Source organism: Apodemus sylvaticus, chromosome X (assembly GCF_947179515.1).
Source record: "Apodemus sylvaticus chromosome X, mApoSyl1.1, whole genome shotgun sequence".
NCBI classification, from domain to species: domain Eukaryota; kingdom Metazoa; phylum Chordata; class Mammalia; order Rodentia; family Muridae; genus Apodemus; species Apodemus sylvaticus.
In genome coordinates, this window is record NC_067495.1 from 54808539 (window position 1) to 54825527 (window position 16989).

General features: G+C 49.3%; 1 protein-coding gene and 1 pseudogene across 1 annotated transcript; one reads left to right on the forward strand and one right to left on the reverse strand.

Annotated features, from left to right (window-relative positions):
• Window positions 1–1268: 1268 nt before the first annotated feature.
• LOC127674480 (transcription factor SPT20 homolog) lies at window positions 1269–4196 on the reverse strand. Its single transcript, XM_052170246.1, has 2 exons — window positions 3733–4196; window positions 1269–3588 (listed from the first exon to the last, which is right to left on the reverse strand). Exons 1-2 carry the CDS (start codon window positions 4194–4196, stop codon window positions 1269–1271), a joined length of 2784 nt encoding a protein of 927 aa, XP_052026206.1.
• A 9858-nt stretch (window positions 4197–14054) lies between these two features.
• On the forward strand, window positions 14055–16531 carry LOC127674481 (coiled-coil domain-containing protein 167-like; annotated as a pseudogene).
• Window positions 16532–16989: the final 458 nt, after the last annotated feature.

Below are 16989 nucleotides of genomic sequence, written 5' to 3' on the forward strand. Positions count from 1 at the left end.
GGGGGGTGGGGCACACCTTTACTATCAGCACTCGAGAGACAGAGGCAGGTAGACATCTGTGACTTTTCAGGCCGTCCTGGTCTACACGGTGAATTCAGGACAACCAGAGCTACCTAGAAAAACCCTGTCTCCAAAAACAAACAAAGGAAAAAAAAGTATTAGTTTTTCACAGTGCACCCACATCAATTGCATTTCACATACTGCACTCAAACTTTTTAATCTAAAGAAATACCAACCAAGCTCCCTTGAAAGACATTTCTCCTGGATCACAAATCAAGTTCTTATGTATTTAAGACAGGGAAATTAGTTTTATAAGCCATGACCTTCTGTCACAAGTCACAACATGTATGAATCTTGGTGACATTGCACCAAAAGTAGAAGGATGGCAGCCCTGGTAGGGGATAGGAAATAGGAGTTGATAGTTAATAGGTACAGTTTCAATCCTCCAAAACAAAAAAATTCTAGAACTATGTTGCACAACAATGGGATTGTACTTACTAAGGTGCATCCTTAAAATTGTTAAAACAGGGCAGGTGTTGGTGGTACCCACCTTTAATCCCAGCACTCGGGAGGCAGAGGCAGAGGCAGAGGCAGCAGGTGAGTCTCTGTGAGTTTGAGGCCAGCCTGGTCTATGTAGTAAGTTCTAGGGTTGCCAGGGCTACTGAGAGAAACTCTGTCTCAACAAAAGTCATTGAGGAAGATATGCTCCTCCCTTGCTCCCTCAAAAAAAAATAATAGTTAAAACAGCAAAATGCATGTTTTTAATCACCATTTACAAATAAGCCTCTAAATTATTGAAGTGTGCTGTTGCAATTTTAATAATTAGAGAAATGTCAATATGGAAAAAAATTAACCTAGTTTAGATGTGGATACACATCAGGACTTTACAATAAACTTGACTTTATCAACAACAAAAAATAGCAAGTAAAATAGCACTAGTTTAAAAAATTCTTTCCTGAGTTCTATGCAAAATTGTAGTATTGTACTTTTTTAAAGATATAAAATGCCAGGCAGTGGTGGTTCACGCCTGTAATCCCAGCACTCTGGGAGGCAGAGGCAGGCGGATCTCTGAGTTCGAGGCCAGCCTGGTCTACAGAGTGAGTTCCAGGGCTACACAGAGAAACCCTGTCTCGGAAAAAAAAACAAACAAAAAAAAAAAGATATAAAACATTGGTACATTAAAAACACCAAAGAAATAAAAGAAGTAAAAACTGAAAATTGATTTTGCTCCATACTGGTGCTTATTTTGAGAAAAAGTAAGGCAAGACTTAAGGCTCTGGAGCAGGTGGTGGCCCTCCCCTCCCTGTACCTCTGTATTGGCCACCTGGGTGTCCCCGAAGACTATGCTGAAGGACTGCTCTGGGCAAAGCCACTCTACGTGGCATGAATCTCAGCTGCACATTCTGGCCTCTAGCCTGTAGCTGTTCCACCCTGGCAGCCTGTAGCTGTTCTACCCTGGCAGCCTGTAGCTGTTCTACCCTGGCAGCCTGTAGCTGTTCTACCCTGGCAGCCTGTAGCTGTTCTACCCTGGCAGCCTGTAGCTGTTCTACCCTGGCAGCCTGTAGCTGTTCTGCCCTGGCAGCCTGTAACTGTTCTGCCCTGACAGCCTGTAGCTGTTCCGCCCTGGCAGCCTGTAGCTGTTCCGCCCTGGCAGCCTGTAGCTGTTCCGCCCTGGCAGCAGGGTACTGGAAGCTCTGTGCAGGAAGAGTATGCCCATGACTCTGCTGGGTGGAGCCTAGCTGACAGACCACCGTTGCCTGAGGCTGGCGAGCACTCCCAAGCTCAGCTAGGTTAAGGAGACCACTTTGCTGAGCTGACAGTGCCCATTGCTGAATGCTAGACCTCTGGGGGTAAGCTGGTGGCATTGCCCGTGAAGGGGCAGGAGCCCTAGGTGGCTGATGCTGTTTTGGAATCAATACATACAAAGGCTCTGACTGCCTCTGCCTCTGCAGCTCTGGCCGTAAATACTGCCGTGGCTGGGGCTGCTGCAGTTGCTGTGACTGAGACCATGGCCGCGGCTGCGGTTGCTGAGGCTGCAGCCATGGCTGTGGCTGCAGTTGCTGTGGCTGAGACCATGGACGTGCCTGCGGTTGCTGAGGCTGCAGCCATGGCCGCCCCTGCGGTTGCTGTGGCTGAGGCCATGGCTGCTGCCGCTGTGCTTGTGACTCTGGGTGCAAAATGACAGAGCCAGGTGGAAGCCTAACGGTTACGGGGCCTGAGGTATTTTTCACAATTAATTTCACAGATGTCTGCACTGAGCGCTGTGGTGCTCTGCCCTGGGCACTAAGCATCTGACTTCTAGGAGGTGGCAGAAAGCCTCTAGAAGAGGTTTCTGTAGGTGCTGGGGCACCAGTGGGGTAGCTCAGCACCCGGGATGGGCTACTCATCAAAACAGGGCCTCTCTGTGCTAGGCCAAGCAAATTAATGGCATTTTGGTCAGTGCCGCTGCTGCTGGGGCCCTGGGTGGTGGCTGAAGTTTCTGTTGAGCTGGCAGAGGACCGGGCTGCTGACGGGGGGGTCCTAACACCACCCACTCCCCAAAAGGTTTGCTGAGCTGAGCCACCTGATCTGGGAGAAGGAGCAAGTCTCGGAAGCTTCCTACCTCTGATGGAGGGAGAACTGACTGTTGAAGAGCCCTGCCCAGATGTGGAGGGCTGTGTGAGCAGTGCAGCTGGGGAGTTAACTCTTGACTCCAGGCCTGGAGATACCACTGAATGGGATGTGGCCTTCTTCCCTTGGGAGGGCTGGCCAAGAGGGATGGAGTCAGTAGAGCCCTGCAGGATTTTGCTTAGACATTCTGCTGTGCTCTGGATAGACCCCTGGCCTACACTCGTTACCTTCCCAGGCTCGATCCCTTCCCCAGCTACAGAACCTTGTGAATGATCACTTGGGGCAACAAGGGGAAGATACATCTGGCTATCACACCTGCTCTCTGTTGGTGGCCTTACTTCAGGAGAGAGAAACGGCTCACTAAAGGGCTGTGCGGCACTTGTGCTTGGCTGTGCCTCCCACAGCTGACTGCCCTCGTCACACTCAAATGGATAATCATATTTTACCTCAGGAGGCGACCAGGCTGTGGACTCTGCATCATCACAGGGCACGGCTTGCTTCTCACTAGCATATTTCTGCACATCCACCTCTCCTGGGGCCTCTAGTTCACAGGGTCTCTGCTTCCATGTGTCCACACACTCTCCTGCTTCAGCAATCTTCAGATCATATTGGTCACCTGGTTTTGGTTCTGCTTGTTTTCTGCAAGCAGCCATTGTTGAAACATCAGGAGGAGTTGTACATAGATACTGTTCTTCCTCCAGCTCTAGATAGGACCACTCGTGACTCGTGAAGCATTGTCTCATAGGGTCTGTCATCATCTTCTGCTCATTAAACAGCAGTCTGTTGGCGGTGCAGGCAACAGCAACAGAGGGATCCAGACACAGCGGCTCAGCTGTAGCTAAAATCAGTTGGCTTTCAAGCTCAAGTTTTTCTTCCTCAGTCCACTGAGGGTTATCACTTGTAATGGATTCTACATCCCTTACTAGAGTCTGCATCGTGGGTCGTAAGAGAATATGCCGAGTTTGGTAACCAGGAGGCAATGTAGTAGACGGCACAGTGGATGACACAGCAGATGACTCAGCAGACAACTCAGCAGATGCCTCAGCAGATGTCTCAGCAGATGACGCAGCAGAGGACACATCAGATGACACAGCAGGCTCTGCACCAAGCTCCGCAGGAGGGTGGATGTCACTGCATTGCCGGTAGTCTCGGATCTCTGCTATGACACACCCACGGTGAAATACATTCACAGGAGACTTTTCCAGGACATCAATCAGAAAAGAAGGTAACTCTTCAGCATCCAAGTATTCAAGTAGTTTCTGTCCTAAATAAGGCACTGGAAAGGGCTCAATAAGGATTCCATCTTTGTCCTTCAGCATGAGAGAATAGCCCTGATTTTCTGGGTACAGGTTGACCACTAAACATGGCAACGCCTCCCTTCTCAGAAGCTTCTCTAGCAAGTTGACATTGCTTTGAAGGCCCTCCACCTCGGGGTCTTTTCCACACTCTTCGACATAAATGTCATACAGTTTTTCTTGAAGAGATTTTTCCCCGGTGGATGAGGGTCTAGCTGGAGGAGGCTCACGCTGGACAGTCTCAATAATATCATCTGCCTGCTCCAAAGCCTCAGCTAGATGCCGTTCCATCTTGATAGGCAGTCAGGGCCCTGAAAGAAAAGAAAAACAGATCCTGTTGGCAAAGAGGTGGAAATAACTGCCCTCACATACCTGTCAGTTTACAACCCTATCATAAAGGTGCTTAAATGTGGACACCAAGAAAGCCACTTCCTATTCTCATAGCCCAGCCTGTCCCAAGAGCCCGTGGGCCTAACGCCCTGTCCTCGGCTCTGTGACCACCTTTCCCCGTGAGCCCGGGGCCTAACGCCCTGTTAACGGCTCCATGCCCACCCTTCGCCATGAGCCTACAGGCCTAACACCCTGCTCGCGGCTCCATGCCTACCCTTGGCCGTGAGGCCTTGGGCCTAACACCCTGTCCGCGGCTCCATGCCCACCCTTTGCCATGAGCCCGTGGACCTAACGCCCTGTTAACGGCTCCGTGCCCAGCCTTCACCATGAGCCCGTGGGCCTAACGCCCTGTCCGCGGCTCAGTGCCCAGCCTGTACCAAGAGCCCGGGACCTAACGCCCTGTTAACGGCTCAGTGCCCACCCTTCACCATGAGCCCGTGGGCCTAACGCCCTGTCCGCGGCTCAGTGCCCAGCCTGTACCAAGAGCCCGGGGCCTAACGCCCTGTTAACGGCTCCGTGTCCACCCTTCGCCATGAGCCCGTGGACCTAACGCCCTGTCCGCGGCTCAGTGCCCAGCCTGTACCAAGAGCCCGGGGACCTAACGCCCTGTTAACGGCTCAGTGCCCACCCTTCGCCATGAGCCCGTGGGCCTAACGCCCTGTCCGCGGCTCAGTGCCCAGCCTGTACCAAGAGCCCGGGGACCTAACGCCCTGTTAACGGCTCCGTGTCCACCCTTCGCCATGAGCCCGGGACCTAACGCCCTGTTAACGGCTCCGTGTCCACCCTTCGCCATGAGCCCGTGGACCTAACTCCCTGTCCGCGGCTCAGTGCCCAGCCTGTACCAAGAGCCCGGGACCTAACGCCCTGTTAACGGCTCCGTGTCCACCCTTCGCCATGAGCCCGTGGACCTAACGCCCTGTCCGCGGCTCAGTGCCCAGCCTGTACCAAGAGCCCGGGGACCTAACGCCCTGTTAACGGCTCAGTGCCCACCCTTCACCATGAGCCGGGGCCTAATGCCCTGTCCGCGGCTCAGTGCCCACCCTTCGCCATGAGCCGGGACCTAACGCCCTGTTAACGGCTCAGTGCCCACCCTTCGCCATGAGCCCGGGGCCTAACGCCCTGTCCGCGGCTCAGTGCCCACCCTTCGCCATGAGCCGGGACCTAACGCCCTGTCCGCGGCTCAGTGCCCACCCTTCGCCATGAGCCGGGACCTAACGCCCTGTTAACGGCTCCGTGTCCACCCTTCGCCATGAGCCGGGGCCTAATGCCCTGTCCGCGGCTCAGTGCCCACCCTTCGCCATGAGCCCGGGGCCTAACGCCCTGTCCGCGGCTCCATGTCCACCCTGTACCAAGAGCCCGGGACCTAACGCCCTGTTAACGGCTCCGTGTCCACCCTTCACCATGAGCCCGTGGGCCTAACGCCCTGTCCGCGGCTCAGTGCCCAGCCTGTACCAAGAGCCCGGGACCTAACGCCCTGTTAACGGCTCAGTGCCCACCCTTCACCATGAGCCCGTGGGCCTAACGCCCTGTCCGCGGCTCAGTGCCCAGCCTGTACCAAGAGCCCGGGACCTAACGCCCTGTTAACGGCTCCGTGTCCACCCTTCGCCATGAGCCCGTGGACCTAACGCCCTGTCCGCGGCTCAGTGCCCAGCCTGTACCAAGAGCCCGGGGCCTAACGCCCTGTTAACGGCTCCGTGTCCACCCTTCGCCATGAGCCCGGGACCTAACGCCCTGTCCGCGGCTCCGTGCCCAGCCTGTACCAAGAGCCCGGGGCCTAACGCCCTGTTAACGGCTCAGTGCCCACCCTTCGCCATGAGCCCGGGGCCTAACGCCCTGTTAACGGCTCCGTGTCCACCCTTCGCCATGAGCCGGGGCCTAACGCCCTGTCCGCGGCTCAGTGCCCACCCTTCGCCATGAGCCCGTGGACCTAACACCCTGTCCGCGGCTCCGTGTCCACCCTTCGCCATGAGCCGGGGCCTAACGCCCTGTTAACGGCTCAGTGCCCACCCTTCGCCATGAGCCGGGGCGTAACGCCCTGTCCGCGGCTCAGTGTCCACCCTTCGCCATGAGCCCGGGACCTAACGCCCTGTCCGCGGCTCAGTGTCCACCCTTCGCCATGAGCCCGGGACCTAACGCCCTGTTAACGGCTCAGTGCCCACCCTTCGCCATGAGCCCGGGGCCTAACGCCCTGTCCGCGGCTCCGTGCCCAGCCTGTACCAAGAGCCCGGGGCCTAACGCCCTGTTAACGGCTCAGTGCCCACCCTTCGCCATGAGCCCGGGACCTAACGCCCTGTCCGCGGCTCAGTGCCCACCCTTCGCCATGAGCCCGGGGCCTAACGCCCTGTCCGCGGCTCCGTGCCCAGCCTGTACCAAGAGCCCGGGGCCTAACGCCCTGTTAACGGCTCAGTGCCCACCCTTCGCCATGAGCCCGGGACCTAACACCCTGTCCGCGGCTCAGTGCCCACCCTTCGCCATGAGCCCGTGGACCTAACGCCCTGTTAACGGCTCCGTGCCCAGCCTGTACCAAGAGCCCGGGGCCTAACGCCCTGTTAACGGCTCAGTGCCCACCCTTCGCCATGAGCCCGGGGCCTAACGCCCTGTTAACGGCTCCGTGTCCACCCTTCGCCATGAGCCGGGGCCTAACGCCCTGTCCGCGGCTCAGTGCCCACCCTTCGCCATGAGCCCGTGGACCTAACACCCTGTCCGCGGCTCCGTGTCCACCCTTCGCCATGAGCCGGGACCTAACGCCCTGTTAACGGCTCAGTGCCCACCCTTCGCCATGAGCCCGGGGCCTAACGCCCTGTCCGCGGCTCAGTGCCCACCCTTCGCCATGAGCCGGGACCTAATGCCCTGTTAACGGCTCCGTGTCCACCCTTCGCCATGAGCCCGGGGGCCTAACGCCCTGTCCGCGGCTCAGTGTCCACCCTTCGCCATGAGCCCGGGACCTAACGCCCTGTCCGCGGCTCAGTGCCCACCCTTCGCCATGAGCCGGGACCTAATGCCCTGTCCGCGGCTCAGTGTCCACCCTTCGCCATGAGCCCGGGGCCTAACGCCCTGTCCGCGGCTCAGTGCCCACCCTTCGCCATGAGCCCGGGGCCTAACGCCCTGTTAACGGCTCCGTGTCCACCCTTCGCCATGAGCCCGGGACCTAACGCCCTGTCCGCGGCTCAGTGCCCACCCTTCGCCATGAGCCCGGGGGCCTAACGCCCTGTCTGCGGCTCAGTGCCCAGCCTGTACCAAGAGCCCGGGGGCCTAACGCCCTGTCTGCGGCTCAGTGCCCACCATGAGCCTGTGGGCCTAACGCCCTGTCCAAAAGGCTATGAGAACAATTCTAGAGGCCTAGGCCTGTGACCGTTAGTTGAAGGTCGGTATCCAGTAGACACCACAAAGCCCCCCACCTCAAGCCCTCGACCCCACAGAAATTAAAAACCACACATGAAACTGAAAAAGACCCTAACTTTTAAGAATTTCCTTAAAACTTGGTACCTGTCGGGTGGAACTGACGCTGTTCGCTGAGTCGTCCGAGCCGTCCGAGCCGTCCGAGCCGTCCGAGCCGTCCGAGCCGTCCGAGCCGTCCGAGCCGTCCGAGCCGTCCGAGCCGTCCGAGCTGACCAAGCCGACCAACAGCTGCCAGCCGACTGAGCCACAGGCCCAAGCCTCAAGCTCCTAACTGCGAAGCAGGGTCACATGTCAGGGTCACTCGTCAAAGTCCCACCTCCTTTCCGGTGGGGGCCAGGAAGGACCCACACTTCCGCTGGAGGTATACATACCCCACCGAAGTACACTCAAGCAACAACCACCAACGCCCTTTTGTTTAAGATGCCATAAAGGCCATAGGCCTTTGCCAAGTCTTAATAGGACAGTTAAGAACTGAACTATAGCAAGCTGTTTTGGTGCACACGCCATTAATCCCAGCACTCAGGAGGCAGAGGCAGGTGGTTCTCTGTGACTTCGAAGCCAGCCTGGTCTGCAAAGTGGGTAGCCCAGGACAACCAGGGCTACATAGTGAGACCCTGTCTTAAAATTAAATAAATAAATAAATAAATAAATAAATAAATAAATAAATAAAGGAATTGAACCATGCCTGGAATCTCTTATGGCAGATGTTTCAGTTGTGCCTGGTACCTATCCAAAAAAAAAGTCCACTTTGGTTGCCCTTACAATCACAGTGATGCTGTAATGTGAGCATTGCAATGCTTCATTTTGTTTTCCAGTTAGCTCCCACTACAGGGATTTTATATACCTGAACACATAACATGGTGTTTCTATTCATAACCACCTATTTTGTGTTTCTTTTTGCATTTCAGCTTTTCTTTGTTTTGATGAAGGATTCAAAGTAGGATAATTCTTTGACTGCTGATTGACTTTTGTTTTCTTAATCCCTTTCTAGTACTGTTGTTGCTAGTCTTTTTGGACAGGTATTTGAAAGATTCTCTAATGTTTCAATTTACATAGAGTGATGAAACATATTCACAGTAAGACATCTAATGACAAGAATCCAAGATAAGTTCCTGAGACTCCTAAAGTACAGATTGCTTTATATAAACATTTTTTATAAAAATAATACAGTCAAAAAACATCATATAGTCTTTGGAAATTTGTACACAAATATAATGTACCTAGAGCATCCACTTCATTCAACTGGATACATTCTAATCAATTGGATTAAAAGCTCTTTTATTAAGAATTTTTTTGAAACCTTAAAAAATGTTTTTCAAATAACTGTATTTTTTATAGCTGATGATATATGTTGCTGTTTATTCCACAGAAGACTGGTGCTGACAATATACCAAAAAAACCTTCAAAAATAAAATATTAAGAAAATAATCCAATTAAAATTGGGCTTTGGAACTGAACCAAAACTCTCAAAAGAGGAAATGCAAATACATAGAAAACATTTTAAGAGTGCTCAACATCCTTTGCCAACAGAGAAATTATATAAATGTAAAATTTATGAAAAAGTAAATTATACTACTTTAAGATTCTACCTCATCCCAGTCAGAATGACCAAGATCAATAAAACAAATGACAGCACATGATGGTAAGAAGGCTGAGAAAGGGAATAGTCATTGCTGGTGGGAGTATAAACTGGATCTGCCACTATGGAAATTAGTGAGGTGGTTCCTTGAAAAGCTGAAAACTGATTTACCATCATTTCCAGCTATACCACTCTGGGCATATACACAAAGGACTCTGTATCCTATTATAGAGACACTTGTTGATCCACATTCATTGCTGCTTTGTTCATACTACCCAGAAATTGGAAACAGTACAGATGTCCACCAAATGATGTTTGAATAATAAGAATATGGTATATTTACACAGAGGAATATTATTCAGCTGTTAAAGTGAAATTATGAAGCTTTCATGAATAAATGGATGGACTTAGAAACAATCATACCACCAGTGAGGTAACCCGGTCCCAGAAAAACAAATATTGAATGTATTGTCTTATATGTGAATGTTACTTTTAAGTTTTAGACATGTATTTTTAATCCAAATAAACCACAGAGGTTAGGTAGCTAGTAAGGGACAATAGGGTAGGGTGAGGGTCTTCCAAAGAAGAAGAAATATAATATAGTGTTATAAAAAAAATAAAGGGGAAACTAGGACAATGGGGACTAAATAGGCAGGAGGATGGGGAAGCAGGATAATGGCAGAAATATGAGGAAAGACAACTAACAGTAAAGGCCTGTTCTATGACATAGAAACCATCCTTGACACAGTTAATGAGGCTAAGAGTCTGAGACTAGATACGTCATAGGCTCAGGGGAAAGGCCAGTACTGTTATTCTGCTAAAGGAACATAACAACGGAGTGACTCCTGACCTCTCTACCCAGTGTGCGTCAGTATCAACCCTCACCAGAGAGGCTTCTTTTTGGAGTAGAGGAGAATACAGAAGCCCACGACTGGACAATGTGCAGAGAAAGAACACTTAGCCCTAACTTAAGAACTAATGAACAGTTTGAAGGGGGAAAGAGAGCTTTCTTTAGCATGGGAACTCTAGAAACGGGGAGGGAAATGGACTGAAGTGGAACACTATCCCTGGCAGGAAACAGGAAAAAATTACAATATTCCAGTGGCAGTCAATAAGGTCAGTGTTAGAGATCATGTTAAGGAAGTGCTTGAGTCCTTCCCAAGCCTGATTGACCAGGACCTGAAAACTGATTATCAGAGTTAAAAGCAAGAAAAGAGCCAAGTTTGACATGAAGTTGCTAGCTTAAGGGATAAAGTGGCTTCTGGTGTTGTTGTCACATGTAACTGACACATATACCTCTTTATGGAGAGGAGAGGTCAAGATTCTAAAGCAGTTAGAACATAGTGACTCTATTAGACTTCAAGCAGAAAAAGGAGGGCGATTTTCTTTGTTCACTCCTAGTTATCTAGAAAATAGCACAATTACTTCCATATGAGCAAAATCCCATGAGAAACAGAATCATGACCCTCAAAGAACTCTACTTACTTCCTAATCCGCAAAACCTGTGAGTATATAACTTTCAGCCTTAGGCTTACTATTGCTGTGATGAAATGCCATGAATATCCATGGGTGGCCTGCTCTTTGCTGAAAGGAAATGAAAGGGCAGTGGATCTGGCGGAAAGGGGAGGTGCAGGGTTCAGGGGCTGGGAAGAGTAGAGGGGAGAACTGCGGTTGAGATGAATTGAAAACAAAAATAAAGTTAAATTATCTTTTAAAAAAAGAAAAAGAAATGCCATGACCAAAATCAACTTGGGGAGGGAAGGGTTTATTTGCCTTACACACCATATTGCTGTTCATCATTAAAGGAAGTCAAGACAGGAACTCAAACAGGGAGGCAGGAGCTGATGCAGAGACCTTGAATGGGTGCTGCTTACTGGCTTGCTCCTTGACTTGCTCAGCCTGCTTTGCTGTGGAACTCAGGACTAGCAGCCCAGGGATAGCACCACCCACAATGGGCTGGGCCCTCCCATAGCAATCATTAATTAAGTAAATGCCTTGCAGCTAAATCTTTTATTTTTAATTTTTTCATTAATTTATTTTTTACTCACTTTACATCCTAATATCAGTCCCCCCTCTCCCCCCCCCCCAGTACCCTCTCACACAGATCCTTCCCACCCCACCTTGCCTTCTCCTCTGAGAAGGGGGAGTCCCACCCTCCATATTATCCACCATCACTACCACCACCTGCAATCAAGTCACTGCAGGACTAGGCCCATCCTCTCCCACTGAGGCCAGACAAGGTGGCCCAGTTAAGGGGAACAGGATCCACAGGCAGGCAGCAGCTTCAGGGACAGCTCCCGTTCCAGTCATTGGGGACCCACATGAAGACCAAGCTGCACACCTACTACATATGTGCCGGGAGGCCTAGGTCCAGCCCAGGTTACAGCTGAATTTTATAGAGACATTTTCTCAATTGAGACTTCCTCCTTTCAGATGACCTTAGCTTGTATCAAGTTGACATAAAACTAGCCAGAACACCTTCCAGTGGGAAAACGTCTTAGACATAAATAAGTATGAGACTTAAGATGAAGGTGGCCTTAGTTGAGCATCTACTGCTGTGATAAAACATTATGGCCAAAAGCAACCTGGGAGTAAAGGGTTTATTATTTCAGTTTATCACTCTCAGGTCACATTCCAACACTGAGGGAATCAGGGCAGGAGCCTGGAGGCAGGAGCTGATGCAGAGGCCATGAAGGAGTGCTGCTTACCGGCTCGCTCCCCCTGGCTTGCTCAGCCTGCTTTATTGCACAACTCGGGACCACCAGCTCAAGAGTGGCACCACCCACAGTGACCTGGGCCCTCCCACACCAATCAAAAAGTGCACCACAGGCTTGCCCAGAGGTCATTCTGGTCAGGCATTTTCTCAATTGAGGTTCCCACTGCCAAAATTACTGTAGCTTGTGTTAAGTTGACACAAAACGATCCCTAATTTTTTGGGTTGGCTAAATGGGCTCACGAGGACCTTTATTTTGGAAAAAAAAAAAGGAGATAGGAGAGAGAATGTGAGAGAGAGAGAGAAAGACATTTGAGGAGGCTATGGCGCTGGATTTGAAAATGCAAGGCAGGGCTATGAGTCAAGGAGTACAGATGGCCTCTAAGTGCTGGAGAGTGGAAACAGATTCTCCTCTAGCACATACAGGAAGAATGAAGCCTTGTCAACACCATTGTGTTTTGATTAGTGGGATCTATTTCAGACTCTAATCTCCATAACTAGAAATAATCAATTTGTTTTGGCTTAAGTCACTACATTTGTGGTAATTTATTATAGCAGCACTGGTTTCTTAATCCATTCAGGCTACTCTGACCAAAAAAAAAAAAAATGCCTTCAATGAGTTCTTTTATAAACAATAGGACTTTATTTCTCACGGTTCTGGAGGCTATTAGCTGTGTCTTCCCAAGGGAGAAGGGGCAAGCAAGATCCTCTTTCTGAGGGGCAATAATCCTGATCTCTAATATGATGTCCTCATGAGCTAATCACCTCACCAAAGTTCCACATCTTAATACCATCACCCCAGGAGTAAGTTTCAGCCCATGAAGTTTGGAGGGCATGAAACACTCAGACCATAGCAACTGACAAATAAATGCTTCATTTATATGATGGGCATGGCAGGGCTGAAATATGGAAGCGGCCTGTATTCTGCCACCTACCGTTTTTCTCTTCCACTTGCTTCTGCCTATGCTAGACTATCCTGTCTAGTAAGTGAGGGCTACTTGGTTGTCTGATATGATTGAAAGAGATAGGACTCAGCTTTTCCAGAACGCCTAGTAGCATCTACTTTATTTGATTTGATAAAATGCCTTGTTTGGGGGATCAAAAATGTTAGAAACAAATCAGTGAGGGGTACAATGTCTTTGAAAGATACAAAACAAACATTAAAAAGAAAACCTGGGACAGGGATTCAGGCTCTTGGAGTAGACAGACCAGTTTCACATTCCTGGATTTGCTCTGATTATGTGAGCTTTGCTGAACTTTACAACTTTTCTGAGTCAGTTTCCTCTCTTGCAAAACAGAGGTGATAGCAGACTCAGAGCTAAGTCATATAAGCGGGCAGTATGGTTACCTCTCCCTGACTGGTAGCCACTGTCGTTCTACGGAGCACAGTGGAACTAGAGGACAGCTCACGGCAGTTCATACTGAAGTCTCAAGTCTATACAATCTCATTTTTCACTGTGGACTCATCCCTGTCTTTGGTATACTTACAGGGAAGGGAGGCAGAGTGTAATTTGTAACTTGAGGGCAGATGAGTTGACAGAAATGCTGGAAAGGAAATCAGTACAAAGGCCAGAAAAAGCAGGACCTCTGAGAAGGCAATGGTAACGGCCTTGGAGAACCCTGCAGGGAATGGATTCATTCTGGTGTGATTCCTCAGATCACGTTGTCCCTCTCCCTAAATTAAAATGATACATAGAAGCTTTTAGGCTTCTGTGCTGGCTCACATGAGAATGGCCCCCGTAAGCTCATGTGTTTGTTAGTAAAACTGTTTGGGAAAGATTAGGAGGTGTATCTTTGTTAGAGGAGGTGTGCCACGGAGGTTAAACTTTGAGGTTTCAAAAGTCCATTTCAGGACAGTCTCTCTCACTTTCTTTGCCTTCCTGCCTACCTGTCTCCATGCTTCCTGTCATGATAAGCATGGACTAACCCTCTAAAGCTGTAAGCAAGCCCCCAATTAAATGCTTTCTCTTATAAGAGTTTCCTTAGTCATGGTGTTTCTTCATAGCAATAGAACACTAAGACAGAAGTTGGTACCAGGCACTGGGATATTGCTCTCATAGGCCCGACCATGCTGTTTGTTGGAAGAATAAGAAAGACTTTGGGACTTTGAACTAGAAAATCAGTTGCACACTTTGAGCAGGAATTAATGGCATCTTAGTAGGAACATGGAAGATAGTGCTGAGGGTGATGTGGACTGCAGGGGGCCAGCTCAAGAGGTTTCAGAGGAGAAGACTATTATTAGCTGGCCTTGAGACCATGTTTGTGATATTTTGGCAAAGAATATTACTGCTTTTTGACTTTGTCATAAAAGTCTTCTGGAGGCTATATTTTTTTTTTTTTGGTTTGGGGAAAGGAGATTTCAAGACAGCCTAGTATTGACTGCTTCCCATGGTTAGAAGAGCTCACTCTTAGCAGACCTACAAAGAAAAGGAGTGAGCATGGCAAAGAGAAGTACAAAATGTACAGTTTAAGGAGAAAAAGAGAACTCAGAAATGAAATGTTGGAGCTAAGACCTGTGTTCAAGCTGGGTGGTGGTGGCACACGCCTTTGATCCCAGCACTTGGGAGGCAGAGACAGGTATATTTCTGAGTTCGAGGCCAGCCTGGTCTACAGAGGGAGTTCCAGGACAGTCAGGGCTACACAGAGAAACCCTGTCTCGAAAAATCAAAAATAATAATAATAATAAAAAAAAAGACCTGTGCTCAAGTAGATGAGAAGCTTTAAAAGTAGGCCAATGCTGAATGAAATAAATGGAGTGGGTTACGTTAGGGCAAGAGCCCATCCAACTAATCCTGTGGCATATGAAGGAAAAGGCCTGAAGGTTTTCATAGACTTAAACAAAAATAGAAAGTGTATGCAAATGTAATGAAAAGAGGAGGCCAGGTTTCAACCCCTGAAAGCAGAAGAACTCAACAGTTTTGGCCACATGGTTTTGTTTAGAGTCAAGAAGAACACAAGAAAGAGGTTATGGAATCTTCCTCTGAGTTTAAGGAAAGCCACTGAGGCCACGTGTGCCGTAGGGGAGTCCCTGAGTGGAGGCTGAGAGAGGCCATTTTGTGAGGCTGTGAAGGGAAAGCCTGGGCTGCCTTAGAGACCCCAAGATGTTGGAGATGCCAGAGCTGTGGCACCCAGGAGAGCTGCTGATAGAGAGGAACCAAGATAAAGAAGCGTGTTGCAGTTAGCACAGAAATAATTGCAGGAGGTGTGTTGTTGGGTTAGGTTTTGAGGTTTTAAAAGCCTACACCAGGACAGTGTTTCTTTCTCTGTCTGCTAATTATTGATCAGGATGAAAAGTTCTCAGCTACTGCTCCAGCACCATGCCTGCCTGCTTCCCACATTATGGTCATGAATTAACCCTCTGAAACTATAAGCAAGTCCCCAGTTAAATGCTTTCTTTTTATAAGAGTCACCATGGTCACGGTGTCTTGTCACAGGAATAGAGCACTAAGACAGCTTCTGAACATTTATATTAAAAAATTGTAGCTATTCTAACAGGAATATTGGAAATGCCAGCTGTTGCCTCCCCTACCCAATGCCCATCCCCCATTTCTAATGACTCCCATAGTTAAGTGCTTTACTCAGGTGAGGCTTCTAGTCCATGAGAACCTCAATTGGTGGACCCTCAAAACACAGGAAAGAAGAAAATTACAAGATAATAAGCATTTCGAAAATGTATCCATTCGTATCCATGAGGCATAGAGAAGAGAGCACTCAAGCTGAGGATCCACGGCAAACAAAGTCAGCATCACCACGGACTATGTGTCCTCCCAAAATACCTATTGAAATCCTAACCACCATTGTGGTATTGGGAAGTGGACTTTTGGAGTGTGGTTAGGTCACAAGGGTGGGGCCCTAATGAATGGTTTACTGCCCTCTGGATAGAAATCCTGATGAGTGCTTTCTCTGTCAGTCATGTCAAGACACAAGGAGAGGCTATCTATGAGCAAGGAGGCTTTCCTCAGACCAGAATCTGCAAGCATCCGGATTCTTAACTTCCTAGCTACTACAAGCCTTAGCCATTTCTGTTGTTTATAAGGCACACTGGGTAGTTTGGTCATAGTAGCCCAAATTGTCTAAGATGAACATAATTATTTAAAGATATAATTACAGAGTGGAATGTGGCAGCACATGTAATCTCAGCCACTTTGGAGACTGAGGAAGGAGAATCGCCACAAGTTCAAGGCCAGCCTGGGACTACTAAGTAAGATCCTATATTAGAAAAGAAATATACGGTGAGGACACTGCAAGCAATATGACTAAAAAGAAGGTGGGAGAATCTTGACATTGCTCAGAAGATTGAGGGACTAGAGGAAAAGCTGTCAGTGTCGGAAGGACCTAGAGGCCATGACCTCCCAGCTCTACAGGGCAGCACTGAGTCCTGAGCACAGGAGGTCTCTGGAGAAGGAGGAAAACACCCTCATGGACAAAGCCTCCAAGTATGAGAAGGAGCTAAAGTTGCTTCGACAAGAGAAGTGGAAGAGCATGCTACTCTCTGTGGTCATTTTCATAGCCTTTGCCCTGCTCTATGCTCACAGGACTATGTGAGTCAGCCATGTTTAGCGGAGAAGGTTCCCTTACACTCCCACTCCAGGGACTGAGCAGCCAGCCTTTCAAGCCCAGTGAGATGGGGGCCTTTCCCGTGAGGTTGCCCAGCAGCTGTAGCAGAAGGGCGTGGTACTGCTTCCTTCTATTGCTTAGTAGAGGGGCAATAAAGAGCCCCAGGCTCTGCTGTCTAGTGAGTAAAAAAAGTAAAATAAAGCTGGGCAGTGGTGGCGCACGCCTTTAATCCCAGCACTCTGGGAGACAGAGGCAGGCAGATTTCTGAGTTCGAGGCCAGCCTGGTCTACAGAGTGAGTTCCAGGACAGCCAGGGCTACACAGAGAAACCCTGTCTCGAAAAAAATAAACCAAAAAAAAAAAAAAAGAATAAAAAGTAAAATAAAATACAATGCAATAAAATATACACATAAGGAAACGTAAAGAGAGAAGGGGAGACTTAATAGC